Source organism: Amblyomma mixtum, chromosome 1 (genome assembly GCF_055824585.1).
Source record: "Amblyomma mixtum isolate Tamu chromosome 1, ASM5582458v1, whole genome shotgun sequence".
Taxonomy (NCBI): domain Eukaryota; kingdom Metazoa; phylum Arthropoda; class Arachnida; order Ixodida; family Ixodidae; genus Amblyomma; species Amblyomma mixtum.
The window spans coordinates 138,222,913-138,244,648 of NC_143012.1; the positions used below are offsets into that span (position 1 = coordinate 138,222,913).

At 49.5% G+C, this 21,736-nt stretch overlaps 1 protein-coding gene across 2 annotated transcripts in view; it reads left to right on the forward strand.

Moving 5' to 3' along the window:
• Positions 1-21,736, forward strand: part of LOC149367712 (protein O-mannosyl-transferase Tmtc3-like) — a 419,945-nt gene that overhangs the window by 288,988 nt on the left and 109,221 nt on the right. For both annotated transcript variants that reach the window (XM_089557174.1, XM_089557183.1), the window contains 2 exons: positions 10,951-11,087; positions 11,843-11,924. In XM_089557174.1, the coding sequence (XP_089413300.1) occupies positions 10,951-11,087; positions 11,843-11,924 (219 nt within the window). The remainder of the gene's footprint in view (positions 1-10,950; positions 11,088-11,842; positions 11,925-21,736) is intronic.

Genomic DNA, 21,736 nt, shown 5'->3' on the forward strand with positions numbered 1-21,736 from the left:
AGGCGAGGAAGGCAAAACGCATTGTCAGCCTTGTTGTGATGGTTACGTATGCGAATACAGTACACCCGCGAGGTAAACAACGCAAGCTGTCGTGGGAACAACCAGTCGGAGACGGCTGCTCGATGTGAAGTTAGCATTAACTGGTCGTCGGGTGACCAGATGCCGAGACATACGACGCAGTCGTAGGGTAACAAGCGCAAGCGTAGAGGGGAAATTGAACCGCAGATTGTTTAGTATAGCAGAAGAGGAAGGTTATGAGGAAGGATAAAAGAAAGGTCGTATTTTTTGTTCTTGAGACGCAGTGGCGAAAGAATCCCCCGAAACGGGAGGCTCGATCCTTTCCGTCCCTGCAGATCCGTTTACTCTCAGCCATCACCTTTATCCCCGAGGATACGCCGCCACGACATCCGCGAAGTCTGGTGTGGCGCACTGTTTTCATGCTCGCCAGTAGGAAGCGCGTACAACCGCCCAGTATTACAACCAAACAGCCCTTGTATACTGTGCCACCGGCCAATGACGTTCGCACACAGACCTACGCCTTGCTTTTCGGCATTACGGCTGTCCCTCACTTTGCGGTCGTTTCCCAGCCACCTGACTCCGACATCGCCCCCTTTTAAGTCTCGCCCCGTGCGGACGCACCGTCTGTTCTTCCCTCCGGTCGTACGACGCGAGCGGGTCCGGGCACTGTCCTCAAGCCGGCACACTGGGGGGCACATGGCCACGCTACCCAGCTCTGGAGACCGAGGACTGTAGAGAGGGTGCCGCCGCCATATTCGGCGGAGTAAAACAAGCCGTTCAGAGGCAGTTCATTGCTTCACCCCGAGAAAAAGCATTGCATTCCTTCGTTTCTGTTGGCCCCGGCTCCGTACGAAACAGGTAATGGGTAAAGAAAAGAACGTCGCGGTGCCTCGAACGGTGAAGAGCCGAAGGGGCGCCACTCTTCGTCGTTTGGCGGCGAACTTGTTTGGCTCGCGAACCGCGGCTGGAAGTTATCGGAGGCCGGGAGTCGTAAACGGGCCACGACGCGGCGCACACCGGAGTCCGCGACGCTCATTTTGGGTTCCCCGGTTCCCCTCGCGACTGTGTCCCTTTTTGCTTGCTGGTCACAGCACGGCTACACTGTTTACTGTAGGGGGCCGCCCGGCCGCACTGCGTTGAGGAGTTTGTGCTTGTACTTGCGTCTGCGCCTGTTTCAGGACGCCTTATAGCCTGCACCTTTCGTCCGCTTCTGGTTGGTCTTTCCTCTCCGCCGTTCAGTGTCGACTACAGCTTTTTTAGTGTTGTTTGTTCATTTATTATCCGTTCCCTTCCATTTTCTCTCCTGCAGAAGCTCGAGCTGCTCTTGTTGCCATTTTACCTTTCGCTTTCGAGTCCTATTCCAGTTCCTATACACTACCGCGAACACATACTACGTTTCTGTTCGGGCAGTTCGTTTTTCCTTCTGCCGCTTTTGCAAAAGCGTCGCTGCTGCGTCAGCTTGCTTTCCCACTCTCCTTCCTCCGTGCGCCTCAGGACGATTTTTGCGTCGCTCCATTTTCGTCTTCCGGTCATGGATACGTCTCCGGTGTGAGCATGGTTTGCCTTTTTATTCCTCACTTGTATTCTTCGAGAATTTACCGCCTCCTCTTCACGCCTAGTACCTTCTCCTGGTCTCGCGGTTCTTCCTCTCCTGCCTATGGAAGGCTGCTGCTTCGATGCTTAATTTTTCTCTGTATAGTAAATACTGTCGACCCCGCGTGGGCATATACTTGTGGTGTCAGACACTTGATTACCCGCTGAGCTGGTATCCTGGCTATCGCTGGTCTGCACTGTTAACTAGAAGTAGTCAAAGTTATTTCGAAGTGTTCTCTTGCGGTCGACTTCTTAGTTAACATCTTCCTTCCTGTGTTGAAATCGGTTTGGAGTGGCGCTGTACATAGCTGTCACTAACGTCAGTGAAAGGAATCCTGGGATATGCTTGCGCCTTGTTTTTGAAGCACCGGCTCCCGCAGCCTGCACGCTGCGTCGTTTCAGCACGGCTGAGTTCGCGATGTTTGGTCGCTCCAAGCTCAGCGTTGGCCGCGGAAGGAACGCAATCTTTTCCAGAGCACCAGTGGCAGCAAACCAAGGCGGCCAACCATGGGTCTTGCGTGTTGCGTGCATTAACGTGCCAACTTCGACCGCCTTCGAGTGCGTCGCACGCACTTTAGAACAGTTAAATCTGCAATGTCGACTGTTCAAAGTGTGATAATGGCGATACAAGGAAAGCTCGACTGATTAACCCGATTGTTTGCGTTGAAACGGTTACCACTAAAGCTTTAAGAGGGTTAACTGCTCAGCTAGTTTGTTTTCAGACATAATAAATTATTTTTAGCACAACGGGAACACAACACAGGAAGGACGACAACACGGGCGCTTACTCCAACTGCTTAATCAAGAGACAGCATACGAAATATATAGCCCTCCCAGCGTATGCGCACGCGTGCAGTGGTGAGCAGCCTTGTCTAGAGCGCTTGAGCAGTGCGCACTTGGTAACAAAAACCGAAATTACAGAGCAGCCCCTCATTACAGGGCAAAGTTTTCGTGCCTGCTTTGTTTACGAGGCTATCTGGCGCTGCTTCCGTGCAAGCATTGCAGCTGGACCCTTGAGGCTGCCACAAAATCTGGATTTGTTTGCAAGGAAGTGCACCGCCCGAGCGCTCTAGACAAGGCTGCTCACCACTGTACAAGGCACCTAAACACACCAAGCATCGATCTTATCACAGTAGGCGCGACAAAAATTTTAGGGAACTTTATTGTTAGGAAATTTTAAGGACTTAGGGAACACGCAAGAGGTATTGAAAATAATGAAGGCCAGCGACTTCTTGAGCACTGTAGGCGTTGCACCAATTTTAAACCACGGTTCTGCGAAGTGAGGATTTTAGGCAGAGGTATACATCAGACGGCTTGTGAAATTCTGAAAGCCTTTCATATAAAAAATGCGGGTCTGAGCTGTGTTAGTGACACTTCTGTTTTTCTATATCAAGCTGAGCAAAAATTTTTCGATCGACTTCCTAGTCGATTACAGGAAGCTTCAGCGTTACCAATTGAGGCACGTCTCCAAGACCCCAGAGAACAGAACGCGTGTTATTTGAATGATATTTTCAAAGAATTTTGATTTTATGTTCTTCATTATTACTCAGTCGATAGAGACACACTGCCTACGGCAATTTGCGCGGTGGGCGTATACGGTCGACTCCGGTTCGGCAACCACGTCGTTCTGCCCAGCTATGTGGTTTGAAAAGATTAGAAAAACCTTTCCGTCTCTGCAGTACACGGGCTTTAAGTGCTAAATACGGGTTCTAGGTAAATACTGTAATGAATGCAACGCATAAGTTTTTGTTCATTTCAATCGGCATGTATTTCGCAACGCGCAGTGGCTTGCCCGACCGAGGCGCGCAAAGATGAACCAGCCCACCATCGGCACCGCACTGATGCCACGGTCCTCGAAGAGAAAAATATATATTTATTTTGCAACACAAATTTTGCTTCTTGCATATTCTTTCGTTTAACGCAGCACTTAATTCTCTTGAGCTCTCTTTCTACACATCTATCTGTTTTTATTGATTTAACTGGCGTTCACAGAACCTGTTCCAAATTTCTGTGCACAGGCAGGAATACCTTTCGACGGGGGAGAAAAATGAGAAGGACAAGGCTGGTCATTTTTTTTTTTTTTTATCAAGACAACAACCATATTGCACGCACAGCAGAGCGCACATGTGCTGTTGGCACGCGCGTGCCCGCTCAAAAAAGCCGACTTTATAATCCAAGCACTTCTGCTTGGCCTCCATTTGAATATGCTTCCTTCCTCCGCTATATCCAATCTTTGCACAAGCTGTAATCGAATACTGCCAGGCAAACAGCGCTCACTAGCATTCCGGCGCGATCATCTTCGCTGAGGTTGAGCCAGGACTTTTCTGGTCTACTACAGCAAATAAAACAGGTTTAAAACTTTTTCTAGGACGTTTCTTCCGTTTTAAGATGTGTGTTTTCACATATAACCAGTATTTATCGCGCAAAGGGCTGCATGCGCTACCACTACCAGCGCTTTGCTCGAGCCACAACGAGCAGACGCTCCGAACCCGTCCGGACTACAGTCTCAAACATGCGTCACTTCCGGCGGGCAGCAATGGCGCCCGTTTTTCCAGTTTCGGTATTGAAAACTCCGATTTTTGCGTGCCTTTTTCACCGTAACTGCTTGAAACTGGAGCGTAATGTTTTGTGGGTAGCATAATACGGGGGTGTACTATGAAAAAACAACCTTTTTACGGTTTGAAAAATTTCGGTCAAGTAGGCCTTTTTAAGCTTTGCCTAAGGGGTATGACGCGATTATATTGTTACGTGCTTAGCACGCACGGGGGTTATTCACAGAGGGGGTCGGTCGGAGCAGGATGGAAGCAGGAAGCCTACCAGCGTCCTTCAGCTCTTTTTCTTCCTTTCTCTCTGCTCGTCCTTCATCTTCTGCTTCTTCCGTCGAGGTTCTATGGAAGCACGTTACATTTCCCTCCTCGCAGACGAAGCCCGTCGGGCGAGTTAAACAGACCGCCTGGGATGGAATCGCTTGAGGCGGGCTGCATGCACCACCTGAGACTGGCGTGACCGTCGACCACTAGCAGTTAGTCGCGATATAACGTAATTAACGTCACTAATACACTCCAACACAACAAACGGTCCAGTGTAGTGGGATAGCAGTTTCTGACACAGACCACGCTTGCGTAGAGGGGTCCACAACCACACAATGTCACCAGGAACATAAGAAACTTCTTGGTGTTGGACGTCGTAGCGGTTCTTGGAACGCTCTTGCGAAGATAAAATTCGAACGCGGGCAAGCTGGCGAGCTTCTTCAGCTCTGCAGAGTGTGGTCGCAAGAGAAGGTTCGTCGTGGATGAAAAATGGTAGAATGGTGTCAAGGCCACAGCGAGGCGAGCGAGCATAGAGCAGGTAAAAGGGGCTGTAGCCAGTTGTCTCATGTTACGCTGTGTTGTATGCATGAGTAACGAACGGGAGGACGCCATCCCAGTCTTTATGATCTGCAGCGACGTACATAGCAAGCATGGTGGTGAGCGTCCGATTAGTGCGTTCTACCACACCGTTCGTTTGGGGATGATATGGCGTGGAGTGGCGAAAACTGCAGCTGCTGAGGCGGAGAAGTTCTTCAACAACGTCCGCTGTAAATTGGCGTCCACGGTCGCTAATGAGAACTGCAGGAGGGCCGTGCCGAAGAATGACGAAACGAAGTAAGAAGTTAGATACTTCAGACGCAGTAGCAGCTGGTATCGCGGCTGTCTCACAATAACGGGTTAAGTGGTCTACGCACACAAGAATCCATCGATTTCCTTTCGAGGACCGTGGGAAAGGTCCAAGGAGGTCAATGCCAACTTGCTCAAACGGGGCTGTTGGAGGTGTGATTGGCCGCAGTTTGCCAGGTGGACTTGAAGTCGGCAGCTTAAAGCGCTGGCATTGCACACAGCTGGCTACATAGTGCTGGATGGTTGAACGCATGTTAGGCCAGTAAAATCGTTGCTGTGTGCGGTGGAGTGTGCGTGTCACTCCCAAGTGCCCAGACGTGGCGTCGTCGTGCATCATTTCAAGAACTGTGATGCGTAGGTTTTCGGGTACGACAAGAAGCATGCGTGCTCCTCCAGAAGCGAAATTCTTCTTATAAAGCAAACCGTCGCGAATGCAAAAAGTATTCTTTACAGAATCTTGAGCGGCATCAAACAAAGAGGTTAATGTTTGGTCTTTGCGTTGCTCAGTTCGGAAAACTTGAAGATCGGGGAAGGCTTGTGAAAGTGACGCCAAGTATTCATCAAAGTTGTCTGCGTCGTCATCAGTCGTTTGAAGGGGCAAACGGGAAAGACAATCGGCATCTGAGTGTTTACGGCCGCTTTTATGCACCACAGTGAAATTAAATTCTTGTAGGCGCAAAGCCCATCGAGCAAGCCGGCCACAGGGGTCACGAAGACTCACTAGCCAGCAAAGCGAGTGGTGGTCGGTCACGACGGTGAAAGCATTCCCGTACAGATAGGAGCGGAAGCGCTGTACAGCGAAAACAACGGCGAGACATTCTTGCTCAGTAACCGTGTAATTTCTTTCGCTCTTACTCAATGACCGGCTGGCATATGCTACCACGTGCTGATCGTGACCATGGCGTTGTATAAGTACAGCGCCGATACCGATACCACTTGCATCAGTGTGCACTTCAATTGGTGCAGATGGGCAGAAGTGGCGTAGGATGGGGCCCGAGGTCAAAAGAAATTTCAGATGTCGGAAAGCTGCGTCACATTCGCTGGTCCAATTGAACGGTGCATCTTTATGCAGCAAACACGTCAGTGGGTAAGCGATGTCCGCAAACCTAGCTATAAAGCGTCGAAAGTACGAGCAGAGTCCTAAAAAACTCTGCAGCTCTTTCACTGATTGAGGCACCGTAAAACTTTTGACAGCTTCAATTTTCTTTGGATCTGGTCGAACACCTTCTTTATCAACTAAATGACCAAGAACAATTGTTTCACGGTTCCCAAAATGACATTTCTTGGAATTGAGGATAAGGCCAGCTCGTTCCATGCAATCAAGCACAATATCCAGGCGGCTGTTGTGCTCACTAAACGTTTTGCCAAAAATTACAACGTCGTCCAAATAACATAAACAAATTTGCCACTTAAGGCCACGCAGGATTGTATCCATGAACCGCTCGAATGTTGCAGGTGCGTTACATAATCCGAAAGGCATAACGTTAAACTCGTAAAGTCCGTCTGGTGTTATGAATGCCGTTTTTTCCCTATCTGCAGCGTGCATGGGGATTTGCCAGTAGCCGGATCTCAAATCAATAGAAGAAAAGTATGAAGCGGAGTGCAGACAATCAATTGCGTCATCTATACGTGGAAGCGGGTAGACGTCCTTCTTCGTGGCCGTATTTAAGCGACGGTAGTCAACACAGAACCTCCATGTGCCATCTTTTTTCTTAACAAGGATAACTGGAGCTGCCCAAGGACTTGAAGACTCTCGAATTATGCCTCGCTTTAGCATCTCTTGAACTTGGTCATCTATTAACTTACGTTCAGTGGCTGAGACTCGATAGGGCTTCTGGCGTATAGGAGGTGCGGAGCCGGTGTTGATCGTGTGATGAATACGACTGGTAGGCGGTGGTGTAGAATCGTCTTTGGCAAAGTCGAACACGAACACGTGCTTCAGAAGGAGTTCCACTAGAGTGCGACGCTCGGTTGTGGGAAGAGCCTGATTAATCATAGCCTTAACTTGGGTCTCCATATCTCTTTTCACGTGCTGCTCACTGACAGAGTTGGTTAACGTCGCGACGGAACCTGACACACCTTCCTCGAAACGGGCGAGTTTGAGGCCCCGGGGCAACACAGCTGGCTCTTCAGAGTGGTTCACTGTCCACAGCTCAGTACGGCCTCTCACCACAGGGACGACGCAACGAGGCACGACGATACTCTTCTTAGAGCAGGCGAGTGTCGTAGGCTCTACCACAGCTTCAAAAGATTCGCACTGATTGTGAATAGAGGAAACCCGCACGAATGCTGCGGAGAAAGCTGGTACAATAGTGTCTTCTTCCACCGCAAATGCTCCAAAATCCGGTGTCGAGTTATCCACAAGAGCTGAAAGTAGTGAAGAATTCAAAGCAATTTCTCCCGTACGACAGTCTAAAGTTGCACCACACTCTTGCAGAAAATCAATTCCAAGAATCACATCATGCGTTGACCGTGGTAGCACTGCGAATTCTGTTCTAAACGTTAGACCACCAATAACAACATCCGAAGCACACACACCAAGTGGAACCAAAGGTTCACCACCGACACCACGAAATAACGCTGCACGGTCACCACTAAACATAACTTTCCTACCTAAACGGTTCTTAAAACTCAAACTCATAACGGATACGGTAGCACCAGTGTCCACAAGAGCCATTGTTTTCACACCATCAATAAACACTTCCAGCTTGTTCTTCAACATAAACACGGGCAGAGGTATATTGGACGTCATCGACTCGCCGGCGGCCTCACCTCCATTGGCCGCGCCTCCTAGTTTCCCGGAGGCGGAGGGGATGCACGACGTCGAGGAGAAGGTGACCGCCGTTGGCGCTGAGGTGGCGGCGTCACACTGCGGTCAGATGCAGGTGATGAACTCCGCAAAGTGCTCGGACGGTATGGGTCCCAAGCGGACGTTGAGGGTCGCTGCTGCGCGGTGTGCACTTGTCCGTAAGTAGGCGCTGGGGGTTGGCAGTCTTGAGAAGTCGGGAAACGACGGCGGCAATATCTAGCGATATGCCCTGCAATGCCACACCGGTAGCACAAAGGTTGAGAGCGCCAGCGACCGCCATAAAAGTCCTGGCGAACAAAGTCGCGACGTTGGCTGGAGCCAGGATCTCGCTGCTGACGAACAACGTCTTCTGGGTAGGTGGGCCTCCTTTCCGCCGGCTGGTGGCCATAACGTTGGGCAATGTTCCGATCGTCCTTGGGCAAAGTGCCGTTAGGTTGAGCCCACGGAGTCGACAGGGCGGCAACATCTTCCTCCGGTGCAGAACTGTGCCGCAGATATTCTGTGCGGCAGAAGGTGTCCCGGGATCTGGACAATTCCTCGCGCACAATCTCTCGAATCATTTCAGCCATAGAATTTGGAGGACAGGCTTCAACACTGGCTATAGAGGTGACATTGGCCAATCTTCCGAATTTAGGGGTAATTCGACGCAGCTTAAGAGCTTCAAATGTTCTGCAATGTTTTATAACGTCAGCGGTGGTGCTCAGGCTCTCTTTACTAATCAGGAAATTGTAAACATCTTCCGCAATTCCTTTTAGAAGGTGGCCGACTTTGTCTTCTTCAAGCATACTGGAGTTAACTAGCTTGCATAACTTTAAGATGGCTTCGATGTATGCCGTGCAAGTTTCTCCGGGTACTTGCGCGCGGTGAAGCAATGTCTGTTCAGCACGCTTCTTTGTTGCCGATTCATCCCCAAAATTTTTCCTGATTTCGGTCGTAAAGGTTGCCCATGAACTCAGTGTATCCTCATGATTGTCGAACCAGTCAAGGGCAGTGGCTGCAAGGAAAAACACCACGTTAGCCAGTTTGGTAGCAGCGTTCCAGCGATTGTATTTGCTCACCCGCTCGTAGTGTTTCAGCCACTCATCAACGTCCTCTTCAGGTTTTCCAAAAAATGTGCGGGGCTCTCGGTAATGTGGCCAGTTGTTCGCTGTGGATGTCCCGGGTTGCTCGGCATTGTCGTCTCCAGGCATGTCCGATGGCAGTGGTGGGAAGCCTGCGAGTCTACGGCTCCTTCGGTAGATGGAATGCTCCGTGGTCGATACCCCGCACCTCCACCAAGCTGTTACGTGCTTAGCACGCACGGGGGTTATTCACAGAGGGGGTCGGTCGGAGCAGGATGGAAGCAGGAAGCCTACCAGCGTCCTTCAGCTCTTTTTCTTCCTTTCTCTCTGCTCGTCCTTCATCTTCTGCTTCTTCCGTCGAGGTTCTATGGAAGCACGTTACAATATTAATGAGCTACTCCCTATATATGCGGAATCGTTCATTCTCTACTGTAAATTCATAGATCGGAGCGAGTCCTTAAACCACTCCTGGTGCAATGATGCAGCGGTTTTTTTTTTCGCTCACAACGACGACAGCGACGATTTTCCCGTTGAATGGGACCTTTAAAGGGCAACTGCGCCACTTTAGGAGAATTCCGCGCCATTCAAGGATTCAAATCTATATTGCTTGTACGTAAATCGTGCTAAATGTTTTTACTCTAGCATTTAAAATAGTGACGTAATCGACGATTAAATTTTAGTCTTTGCCTCACAGCACCGGAGGGGTGCGGAGAAGCTGGGTGTGACGTCATGGATGGTAAGAGTTGAAATTTTCTCTGCCATCATCCACACCCTGCCATGCCTCGTTGGATTCTGCAGAACAACAACTAGGTGGCCTTTGCCTTCGGTGGCGTTAGTTTTTTCCCTTCAATGCAAGCGTTGTAAGAAAAGAACAGCGCAACCAAGACGAACACAGAGAGGACCACACAGGACTAGCGCTAGTCCTGTGTGGTCCTCCCTTGTGTTCGTCTTGGTTGCGCTACTGTTCTTTTCTCACGACATGCACCATCTAGCCCAACAAAAAGTACTTCTAAATGCAAGCGTGTATGCTTTGGAAATGTAGTGGCACTGTCAATGACGTCATGATGCGCCCTGCACTTGGTGCTGTGCGCTGCGGAGAAGCTTGAAGGCCATCGCGATTTTATTCGGTGGTTACGTCACAATTTCAGATGCTAGCCAGAAAGGACTTCGCATGCCTGCAAGTTTCGCACATTGGACACCTTTATGCTAGCTGATATCTAAAGCCTATGCAGTTAGTTGCCTTCTAACTCTATCGCACTGAGCATAGGCGCTGAATGTGCCCTCAAGACAAAAGTATACAACAGCTGTATCTTACCGGTACTCACCTATGGGGCAGAAATGTAGAGGCTAACAAAGAGGGTTCAGCTTCAGCGAGCTATGGAAAGAAAAAAATGATAGGTGTAACGTTAAGAGATCGGAAGCGGGCGGATTTGGTGAGAGAACAAACGCAGGTTAATGACATCCTAGTTGAAATCAAAAGGAAGAAGGGGGCTTGGGCAGGGCATGTAATGCGAAGGCAAGGTAACCGCTGGTCCCTAAGGGTAACAAAGTGGATTCCAAGAGAAGGCAAGCGTAGCAGGGGGCGGCAGAAAGTTAGGTGGGCGGGTGAGATTAAGAAGTTTGCGGGGATACGGTGGCCGTGGCTGGCAAAGGACAGGGTTAATTGGAGAGACATGGGAGAGGCCTTTGCCCTGCAGTGGGCGTAGTCAGGCTGATGATGATGATGATGTTCCGCTTCTCCTTGTTCGAGAACTTGTGTTGGTTTCCTTTTGTGGAAACCAACGGTTCAATGGTGAGCCCCTTCCCCTCGCAGGAGCAGAGCCACAAGTCGTACCGGCCCCTGTGCGTGCTCACCTTCCGCCTCAACTATTGGCTGCACGAGCTGCACCCCTTGGGATACCACCTGGGCAACGTGCTCCTGCACTCGCTCGTCTGCATGCTCTTCCTCAGGTAGGTCCTTTGTATCTGATTTAGCGGTACCGTTACTGCGAAACCGTTACTGAAATGACCGTAACGTGGCGTTTCAGATGGATTAGTGGGTAGATCATGTAGAATATGTGTGAGTGGGTGGATTAAGCCGGATTAAGATGGATTAGTGCTTGAATGAGTCGCGATTAGTTGACATAGAAAGCATAAGTAATGCTGGGAAAAATACTTCGCTGAGACGAGGGGCAAAGAAAGAAGAAGACAACAGGAGCGGCGCTGACTATCAACTGAAAATTTAAATAAGCCTTCAGTTGATAGTCAGCGTCGGTCCTGTTGTCCTCTTCTTTCTTTGTCCCTCGTCTCAGCGGTGTTTTTTTCCCAGCAGTATGTACCAACTAGCTCAACTCTCCGTTCTATTGAAAGCGTAAGTAAATTGCGCGCAAAAGTTTAATGCAGCTCCCGATAAGTCATCAATGCTTTCGCGTTACCAGCACGCGAGTCCGGTACTTGCACCCTGGAACAATGCTTTTTTCATTGTGTAAGCGACAGGGTAGGCGTTGTTAGAGACCATTAATGCAGTCCTGTTTGGCTTATTTTCCTGTGTAAAGAAGACTAACCCCATGGTTAACCCCACTCCTGCAATAGCGCCAAGAAACAGGGGCTGCAATGTGTATAAATAAATAAAGTAAGTAAACACCGACTGGCCGTAATCCCACACCGACTTTTGTGCTTGTGCATAAGCACCATCTAGAGTGAGCGTTCTCCTTCTCTGTCCGCAGGGTCTGCTCCATGGTGGTTCCCCGCAAGGCAAGCGTGGTCGCTGCCCTGCTCTTCGCCGTTCACCCCGTGCACACCGAAGCGGTAAGGGAGCCCCCCATGCACACACTGTTGGGCGTCAATGAAAGCGCGCTGTACGCACCAGTGGTCCTGTGGAAAGCGCTCGAACGGCGTGCTCTGTTGTGCGTTTCTGACATTTATCGCTGCCTTCTCGGCTTTCCTGGAGACGAGAAACATTCGTGCGAAAGTGCTCACACGGTAAAGATATTATTCCGAGCCGTCGGTCACTTTTGAATGACGCCAGTGTACACGCATGTGTTCGAGCGCTGCACAAAAGTGTGTAGACATCTTGGTAAATGAGTCGTGCAGTGCCTCGTCCCGTAACCAACGTTTACCTCTGAACCGAAAGCGTATAAGCATGCTTAGCAGCTCGTTGCTTGTGAAATGCATATTATTCTGTGAAAACCGGCCTTATATTCTCTCTCACGCGGACGTTTACACGCCCCTTTTGATGCAGCGAACGTTGGTGGTCGCTGAAAGTGTTTACGTGGGTATTTCAACTGTAACTTTCCTTTGTTATTAGCTGCATGCTCCAAATTTTAAAACTTTGTCGGTCGTCTGCATCTCAGTGAGCAACCATGCGCCGAGCAGGTAGCACGATTTCAAAACAGCAGCACCCCCAGATCGCATTGTGTACATTTCGGAAAACTGGCGGCCCGCGCTTCCCTCGCGTTAATTTTGCCACCGAACTGACACCACGGCAACGCCGAGCCGATGTAGAAGGCAGATCTGTGGTCCCCCGCTGTGACAAAGCTGTCGGTATGCGCGATGTTAGCGCGATAGCGTTACAGCGCATGTTCGACGGCAAACGCGATACTGAGTGCGAGAGCGGAAGTCCCATTGGTCGATGACTATGTGACGTCACTGTCTCTGCACTTACTAACTAGGAGCATGACGTCACTTCAGGAACGACCCCGTGAGTACTACGTCGAGTAGCGACACGAATTTGAAATCGATTAAAACATCACACGAATTGGGATTATAGGGTCACAACGTGACTCAACCGTCATTATGACATGTAGGAATGTCAAATAAATTAGTTGCGCGGAACATGAAATTGGGGTTATATGGGAATCGAACTCCGATGCGTTGGATCGCGGACAGACGCGCTTCCTCTTGGCTATCGAGGCACATTCAATGGACTTGACGAAAATGAGGCCTTGTATCGGTTTATTGCATTGAAGACTCTCTTTGGTGAATGAAATAAGGGGCGGGATTGAACATTGAACATGATAAGTGACGGTCATCGTAAACGTCGATTGGTTGGTGATGGCATACCAATAGCTGTTCGAGGAAAAAATGACCAAACAAACGCAGCGGCTCCAGTAACTGATCGAGCAATGTGAAAGGATGCTCATTGCGGGGGAATATGCGTTATGGTGGTGATGTTATCCAGGGGTATGACTGAGCCAGCTGTGAAATACCTTATAAACAAGCAGAATCCAGCGATGGGATGACGAGGGGTAAGGTTAAAAAGTTCAGACTGAGGTTTTAATGCTGTTCCTCTGCTGTTGAAAGAGTACAGTCAGAGTGAATGAACGTTATAGAGCGATTCTGTAAAGCTTCAAGGACGTTAGCTAGATAAGTTAGATGTCGATGCCAGATTGGAGATGCATACTCTGGCCTTGACCTGTTGAGCGATTTAGTAATTTCACGTGCCACGGTACTTGTCGTATAGGTGACGTTCCAGAAATCCGAGAGATATGCTTCCCGATGATGTGGTGTTACTGATATTAGTGCGCCAGGAAAGATGACTGCTTGAGGTTACGCCTAGCTATTAAGATTGTACTAACTTCCAGAGCATGGTTGAGGATAGGGCAAAAGGATAGGACTTGTTTGTCTTGAGGTGAATAAAGAAATCAGTAGAAATAAAATAACGGTAATACAAAAATAAAAAGGGCCAAAAAGTAATAATAAAAATTTTGAAAATAAACGTGAAAACAAATAATTAAGTCATAAATAAAGAGTAGAATGTCCATATCTGCGAAGTGGTGTACAAGGAGGACCTAGGCCGCTGAAAGGACACATTAACGCTCTCGCTTCATACCCTTAAAGGGACACTGGGGGCAACGCTGTCAATTTTTTTTTTGTTAGTAAAATCCGATAGTTCGTCATTTTGTGGATTCGTTGCCACTTTCCGGCAGCGAAAAGTGCAATTATTGCTAAGAGATTTGGACTCGAAGTTGAAAGACATTTTCCCGCCGCTACGATTCAAACTCGAGACTCTCTAATGACGAAATAAGAGTAGAGTGACGTAAAGCGACTAAATTGGAAAAGAGGACTCCGTGACTGGTGCGACGAGCGCTGCGCTCCCGCCTAGCAGCAGCCGAAATGATGGCTACACTGCCGGCCGGACGTTGGAGGCCTCTATCATCCGTCGTCGCTTCGTTTACGTTTGCACCTACGTTACGTTGGATCCCGTTCCCGATTCCGACAACGAAGTTCTCGCAAAGAACTGCGGCCTGCATGGAGCCACTTCAAACCTACACAGCGTGCGATGCCTTTGAGGGCTGAGGCGGCGGGTCTGGCAAAAAAAAGTCTATAGCGCCGAGGAGTCGGCAGCGTCGCTGTCACCGCCGAGCCACCGTCACGACTGATGTGTAGCGACTGGTAAGTTTGGTTTGGTTGGTTTATGGGGTTTAACGTCCAAAAGCGACTCAGGCTATGAGGGACGCCGCAGTGGAGGGATCCGGAAATTTCGACCACCTGGGGTTCTTTAACGTGCACTGACATTGCACAGTACACGGGCCTCTAGAATTTCTCCTCCATCGAAATTGAGCCGCCGCGGCCGGGATCGAAACCACGTCTTTCGGGCCAGCAGCCATGCGCCGTAGCGACTGGTACGTGCGGGCATATTTAAATTCTGCAGTAACAGTCTTCGTAGGGCTGGTTATGCGGCTGGAACGTTGACGAAGCGAACACACCGAGCGGTGCGTTTGCTAACGTGGAGGCGCGTTGAACATTGGCTACGCACAGCTTTTCTTCCATGGCGTAGCTGCGTGCCGTTGCAAGAACTTCGTCCGAGGAGCACTAAGGGAGGCACTCGGAGGTTCTCTGCTGCTCCGCCCTTGTAAATCGAGGCGGGTAACGAAACCATGCGGGCACGCAGAACGCATAGCCCCGAAGCACCCCAACACATGCCGAAACTCAGCTGGCCGCCTGTTGCGCCGCCAACTACATGTTCTCTTCGACTTCCAACATTCGGGTTGTCTTTTTTCCGTCTTCATAGTGTGGGAAAAGTGAACCAGTGGTTTCAAAACAAAACTTATGCACTTTAATATCGATCAAACACGTATCCTTCATGCACATTTGTCATCCTCAGAGATCTGTGGTCATTTCCTTTCATGTCGTCATCCCACTTGTACTTGCGAGATTGGCCTGTGGCGGCGATACCTGCACTCTGGTTCTTGCTCTTTTCTACCTTACGAGAGCTTTGTTTTCAGAAAGAGTGTTGTTTTGGGGTTTAGGACCTGCTATTATATCGGTATACAAGCCAACTCCAGTTTCTCTTCAGTGTCCATTTAAGGCGGAGCTTATGGGTCTCTCGAATTTTTGCGCTTGCTTCCGTTTAAAAAGAGAAAAAAAAAAGCGCTCCGGGAAAAAAGTGCCCATAACTTCGACCATCGCGTTCGTATTGCGTTCTATCGAGTAAATATGATTTATGGAGCCTCCTCGAGCCAACTGCGAGACATGGGCCGCCTCCCGCGTCTGCTGGAGCGGCGATAACTGCGCGTCCCCGTCACTTTGTGGGGTCCGCGTGCCAGTAACGAAATGCGCCAGCGTGCACAGATATGTATATGTGGGGCCAGGGAACAGCGCGCGACAAGAAATTAATTTTCCGAAGTCCTTTTCATTACCTCGTGGCTCGCTCGGTGGCTATCAATTGCCGCTGTTCGCGCCATCTATCCTCCGAGTGCTGCTTTGTGCGTTCGAAGCGAGTTCTGCTAAGATGCCCGCACGGCGGAGGGGGAAGCGTCTTACACGCGCGGCGCGCGCTTTAATCCCCCGCGATGTGCCGGGCCAGCGTGGCGCCGTGAGCGCCCATTATGGCGAGGCGAAAACATTTTTCACAACCCCCCCCCCCATAATGCCTCCCGCGTTTGCTCGTCGTGTCGGACTGTTGGCCGCCTCTTCCCCTCCCCCGCATTGCTCTCGCGGCAACGCTGCGGGCAGATTCATGGCGCGCACTCTTGTTAACAACTCCGCGGGCGCCTCGTATCGCGGCAGAACCACGCGCCGGCTCGATGCCCGTCCTTGCGCCCGATAGCGCTCATTTTGCGCGGGCTTGAAAATCGGGCCTCGTCGTCGGAGTGATTTATGCGCCTCACGTAATGTAACCGAAGCAACCGCATTATGTAAGCGCGGGGCTTTGCTCATAAAGGCGAGCGGCCTGTTTTGAAGCGCAAACGAAGCGTCTAGTTCGCTTGCGTTGAATGTCAGTCATGTTGACCGCTTCTTCCGCATGTGACTCCGGCAGTTCCCTGGCTTCTTGGCGGGTTCGCTTTGCGCGCGAATTCTTATTCTTCTTTACCTTCGGTGTCGTATAACTGCAGACATGGCGTCGTCCCCATCCTCGCCCTCATGGGGCCCTCGCAGGATCTAGAGGAATAAGAACGGTGGTCGAGCGCATGTGGAAGGTTCTCTCAGATCATGAATATGACAGTTTACCAATACCCCTCAGGAGAAAAGTACACAACAGCTGTATCCTACCGGTACTCACCTATGGGGCAGAAACGTGGAGGCTTACGAAGAGGCTTAAGTTAAGAACAACGCAGTGAGCTATGGAAAGGAAAATGATATGTGTAACGTTAAGAGATCGGAAGAGGGCGGAGTGGGTGAGGGAACAAACGCGGGTTAATGACATCCTAGTTTAAATCCAAAGGAAGAAATGGGCTTGGGCAGGGCATGTAACGCGGAGGCAAGATAAACCGCTGGTCCTTAAGGGTAACGGAGTGGATTCCAGGAGAAGACAAGCGTAGCAGGGGGCGGCAGGAAGTTAGGTGCACGGATGAGATTAAGAAGTTTGCGGGAATACGGTGGCCGCAGCTGGCGAAGGACAGGGTTACATTGGAGAGTTGAGTTGAGTTGGGAGAGGCCTTTTCCCTGCATTGGGCGTAGTCAGGCTGATGATGATGATGATGATGTCGGAGTGGCGAAGAGGGTGAAGATGGCAGAGGTTGGGACGAAAACGGGTATGGGTCGAGGGTGAGGCATGAGGCCCTTTGTTGGCCGCCCCCCTTGCAGTGCCATGCATTCCTGCGCACTTTAAAAGGGCTGACTTCAAGAAAAAAAAACGTTTAATTTATTTCCGCAATCTTGAAACTATGCCGCAAGTGTCTCCGCCTGTCCTCTACTTGTCCGGTCCAATCTTTACCGCCTGCTGAGCCCTTCGCGCCCTCACGTAGCTGCGGATTCGTTCTTTGCTTACGCCATACGCTGCAGCTTTGAAGTTAAGCGAAGCGGGTGTCAAGAAAAGTTTCGCTCATGGCTGCCTCCGTGCTGCGTTACCAGTGAAGGTGGACGACATCGACATCGCCATCGCTGTTTTGCCGACCAGTTTCTATTTGAAGAGTGGTGCGGAGGTGAAATTAATTAGCGTGTATAACCAGCCCTTATGAAAATGGGCTATACACTTCTTATTGACTCTGCCGCCGCGGTGGCTCAGTGGCTATGGTGCTCGGCTGCTGTCCCGAAAGACGCGGGTTCGATCCCGGCCGCGGCGGTTGAATTTCTTTGGAGGAGAAATTCGAGGCCCGTGTACTGTACGATGTCAGTGTACGTTAAAGAACCCCAGGTGGTCGAAATTTCCGGAGCCCTCCACTACGGCGTCTCTCATAGCCTTAGTTGCTTTGGGACGTTAAAGCCCATAAACCAACCAACCACTTCTTATTGACTCTATTCACTTCCTATAGATATTGCTTTTGTCTATTCATAGTCCATAGACTTTCTATAGAAAAAAGTCTACTAAAAAAATTACGGCCATAAATCTATAGATTGTCTATAGACTGTCTGTGGCATTTGTATTGCCTTTAGATGTTCTTTAAGATTTGTCGCGCTACAAACATCCCCTCAAGCAAGATTTGTCTATTGACAGTCTATGGACTTTTTATACAGAAGTCTATATAGACACTCTATAGACTGTCTAAAACTATTTTTGCAAGGGAGCAGCGCGTTATTTTTCTTTCTTTTCACCGTGCAGCTGATTCATTCGCAGGGTGTGCTTCAATTTCGCTATTTCAACAGGCGCTGTAGTGGGAGGAATAACAAATTTTGTTAAATATAAAAGTTGATTAGCCGCCTCAGTCTACAAGCACCCGTGTTTCAAGCGGGTGACATGCCCTGCAAGCTAATGCAAAATAAAAAAAAACTGATAACGTGTGCGTCTCTTTTTTAAATGAATATTTGGTGCAGCTAGAAAACAATGCGCCTCCGCTTGGAATATTCGGTTGGCCTCTGCCAGGGAGTGAGTGGTGTCTGGGTAGAGTGGGCTTTCTCCCCTTGTCGCCAGCTTCCTTATACCTACGCTGGTGCTTTCCTACGTCAAGTGTCGGCAACGACGACTAAATGAAGCCGCAGGGAACTGTAAGCCAGTACAGCTAAGGATTGGGAGGACGAGCCTTCTTTTTTCAGCTCGAACTTTAACCCAGTCTTTGAGCGGATTTAAAGCAACATAATTTAGCATCCAGGACGAAAAACGCGCTGCGTCGGTGTTAAATGTCGTGGCTTATCGATTAGCTTTTTGACAGCCTTGTGAAAGAAAGGGCAGAATGAGAATCGGGCTGAAAATTGGCTCTGCTTATATCAGTGCAAATAATATCTTCGCTTTTTCTACTCCCGGGAAGAAACAACCGGCTCTAATATTGACCGCATGATGTGTGAAAATCCATCATCAGTTATTTGTGTAGACAGGGTGATTCTTTTAGCCGCTTAGAGATTTTTATTTTAAAAACTATTACAGATGCATCGGTGTGGTCTGTACAGGCGTATTGTATAGCGAGGCAGACATTATGTAAGTACTGAGCTCAGTATTCAGAGGTTTCATTAACTAAAGTTAACGAAAAATTTTATTTTTTTATTTAGAGTGTGAAATGATACTCCGATTTTGAAGGCCGCCAACATCGAAGGTAAGCTAACATTTTAAATTTGTATTATCGGCAGTGTGGTTTAAAATAATCAGCGTTAAAACACGCGTTCGCAAGCACGTTGAGTTGGCTTTTCCGCGTTGCATATTTATAAAATGGTGTCGCTTGCATTTGTATTGCAGCAAATAAAGACGCCGTTTGTGCATTTTATCGCGTAGGAGAAGTGAGCGTGATTTTGGCGACGATATTAAGCGCGGTGACACCATTTATAGATGTGCAAAACGGGAAAGGCAACTCAGCGAGCTTTAAAATGCGAAATTTTGACGGTATATTTTTTTAACCGCATTATCGATCAAGGAATTCTAAAAACTGGGCTCTCCTTCGAAGTTGACGGTCTTCAATTTCGCAATATGATGTTGCCCCATGAAGTAAGAATAAAAATAAATTGATTAGTTAATTCATTTAAAGTCCTAGTTATTGAGCTCTATCACGCATATTACGTCCGCCTTCCAGCGCAGTCCACCTGCCCAGACCGAACCGACGTATCTGAAATTTTTAAAATAAAAAATACACTATTTATTGTTCTATCGTGATTGTTATGCAATATGGCTCTAAGGAGAGTCTAGGGACTAATTTTAATGCGAAAGCATTACTAGTCCCATTACGAGAACAGCCTGCTAGGTGCGCATACTCGCAGATGGTACCGCAAATCCCAGGGGTGACAAGAAAAATTGGGTGACGCCACCAAGTGGCCGTATGACGCGCACAGCAAACCGAGCATCGAGACTTCAGGCGGTCCTATGCGTGTTAGCCTCGTTTACATGAACCAGACAGCGGCGGGTCGAGTCAGGTGATCGAGTTGAGCAAGGTCAGCCCAACTCGACGATGCGTGTTTACAGGAATTCGATTTTCGCGAGTCGAGACCGGTTCAACAGAAACTACACCAAGTGTCGAGCAGCGCAGCGAGAAAGAGCAGTGGCAGCCTCCAAGACTGCGACACGGCCGCACCGCTGCCTCGCAGGCGCGAGGGTGCAAGAGAAAAACAGGCCCGCATTTATCCCTCACCTCCCGCTAACCTATACTCTTCGACTCGATGCTTTTAGAAAGGCTGGTCAAGAGGGTTAACCCGACAGCGTTTACATGAACCCGACAACTGGTGTTTTACCCGACAAGCTAACTCCACTCGACTCTGTCGAGTTCATGTGAACAGGCCTATTGTTTGTTTATATATACTCGCCACTGACCGACTTCCATGTGGCGCCAGTTTTTCGACACATACCAAAACTTGTGACGCAACCGTTTGTCATAGAGTGTTCCAGACGATTTTTCTTTGCATATAGGTTACATGTGCTAGTCAAGTTGGAAGCTGACTTCCTACTAGGGTTTGAATCGATTACATATGCACCCTCAATTGTACTCCTTCAGTCTCTTTACGCATTTCTTATGGCGCGGGTTTTGTGTCAACAGAGATGTGAGACAGTTAGTTGTTTTCCTGCTTTTACGTTCTTCACCTGCTCTTACCTGATTACCTGCATTTCCGCTCACATCGTCGCCATCAACGACAATACCTACGACACCGGATTACCTACAGAATGGGAGCCCTGACTTTGCGTGCATAGAACGACTGTAATAAATATTACATCATGTACCTACTGTGTTTCATACATGCCATGGAAACACAAAATAGGCAACAAACACTTGATACACCACTTTAATATCACAGCCATACCATGAATAGTAAAGCGCAGCCGTAATGAACAATGCAAACATATGGCCACACAATGCTAAAACGCCTAACTCGCATTTGGCTTAACTACGCAAATCGGCTGTCATTTTTTTATTGCGTAAGCAATACTACTGTAGGTTTCGCCTCGTCGCGTAGCCCCGCTCGGTAGGGACGGATGACCTTGAACAGCCGCCGCGCCGAGTAGGTGGTGTGCCGTTGCTTCAGCCGCGCTCCGCCAGATAGCAGCGCCGTCGGCGCGCCGCGCAGCAGTGGCGCCGCTGCCGCTCCACACCGCGAGTGCGCTTGCCTTGGCGTGAATACTTTGTTATGCAGTCCTCTAAGGAGAAGTGGCAGCGACAGGAAGAAGCGAGAAAGCGACAACGTGCACAAGAGACGCCAGAACAGCGTGAAGAACCTCTTGCAAAGCGTCGTGCTAAGGATGCCGGTCGGCGACAACCTTCTGCCTCGCAGAGTGGTTCCACGTCATCGGTCACCGATGAATCTCAACACCTGACTGCTCAGGAACGCCGCAATGCTACCAGGCGAAGGCAACGCGCCGAAGAATCGCCAGAAGGACGCAATTTACCCGGTTTAACCAGACCTACACCACTGCCAATTTTTTTTTTCTTTTTTGTCGTGCACTCTTCTCGGGGAGTTTAGACGGTCACCTCTGTGCGCGGTTTCCTGGTCGTCGCAGACGCAGGAAAACTCTACTGCGTGAGTGCTAACAAGAGCAGTTTCTTCTTGACGGTTTTCTCCTCTAACGTATCTGTTCTTTCTCGCATTTTGTAGCTGCTCGCTTAGCTCGATCGGGAAGCCACAGAACTGCGCACAGGCGCCCCCTCTCGCTCAGAATTGCAGTTCGAAGGTTGGGGGGCGCCTTGCCGCGCCTTGCTCATTTTGCTCTCCTGCCCGACGTGCCACAGTGTTGCTTGGAAAAAAAGGGGGCCAGTCTTTAGCAAAGTAGAGACGACGTCGGAAAGGCGACCCGAGTGTTCCGCGGAGATGGTGCGGTTCGTGCCGAGCCG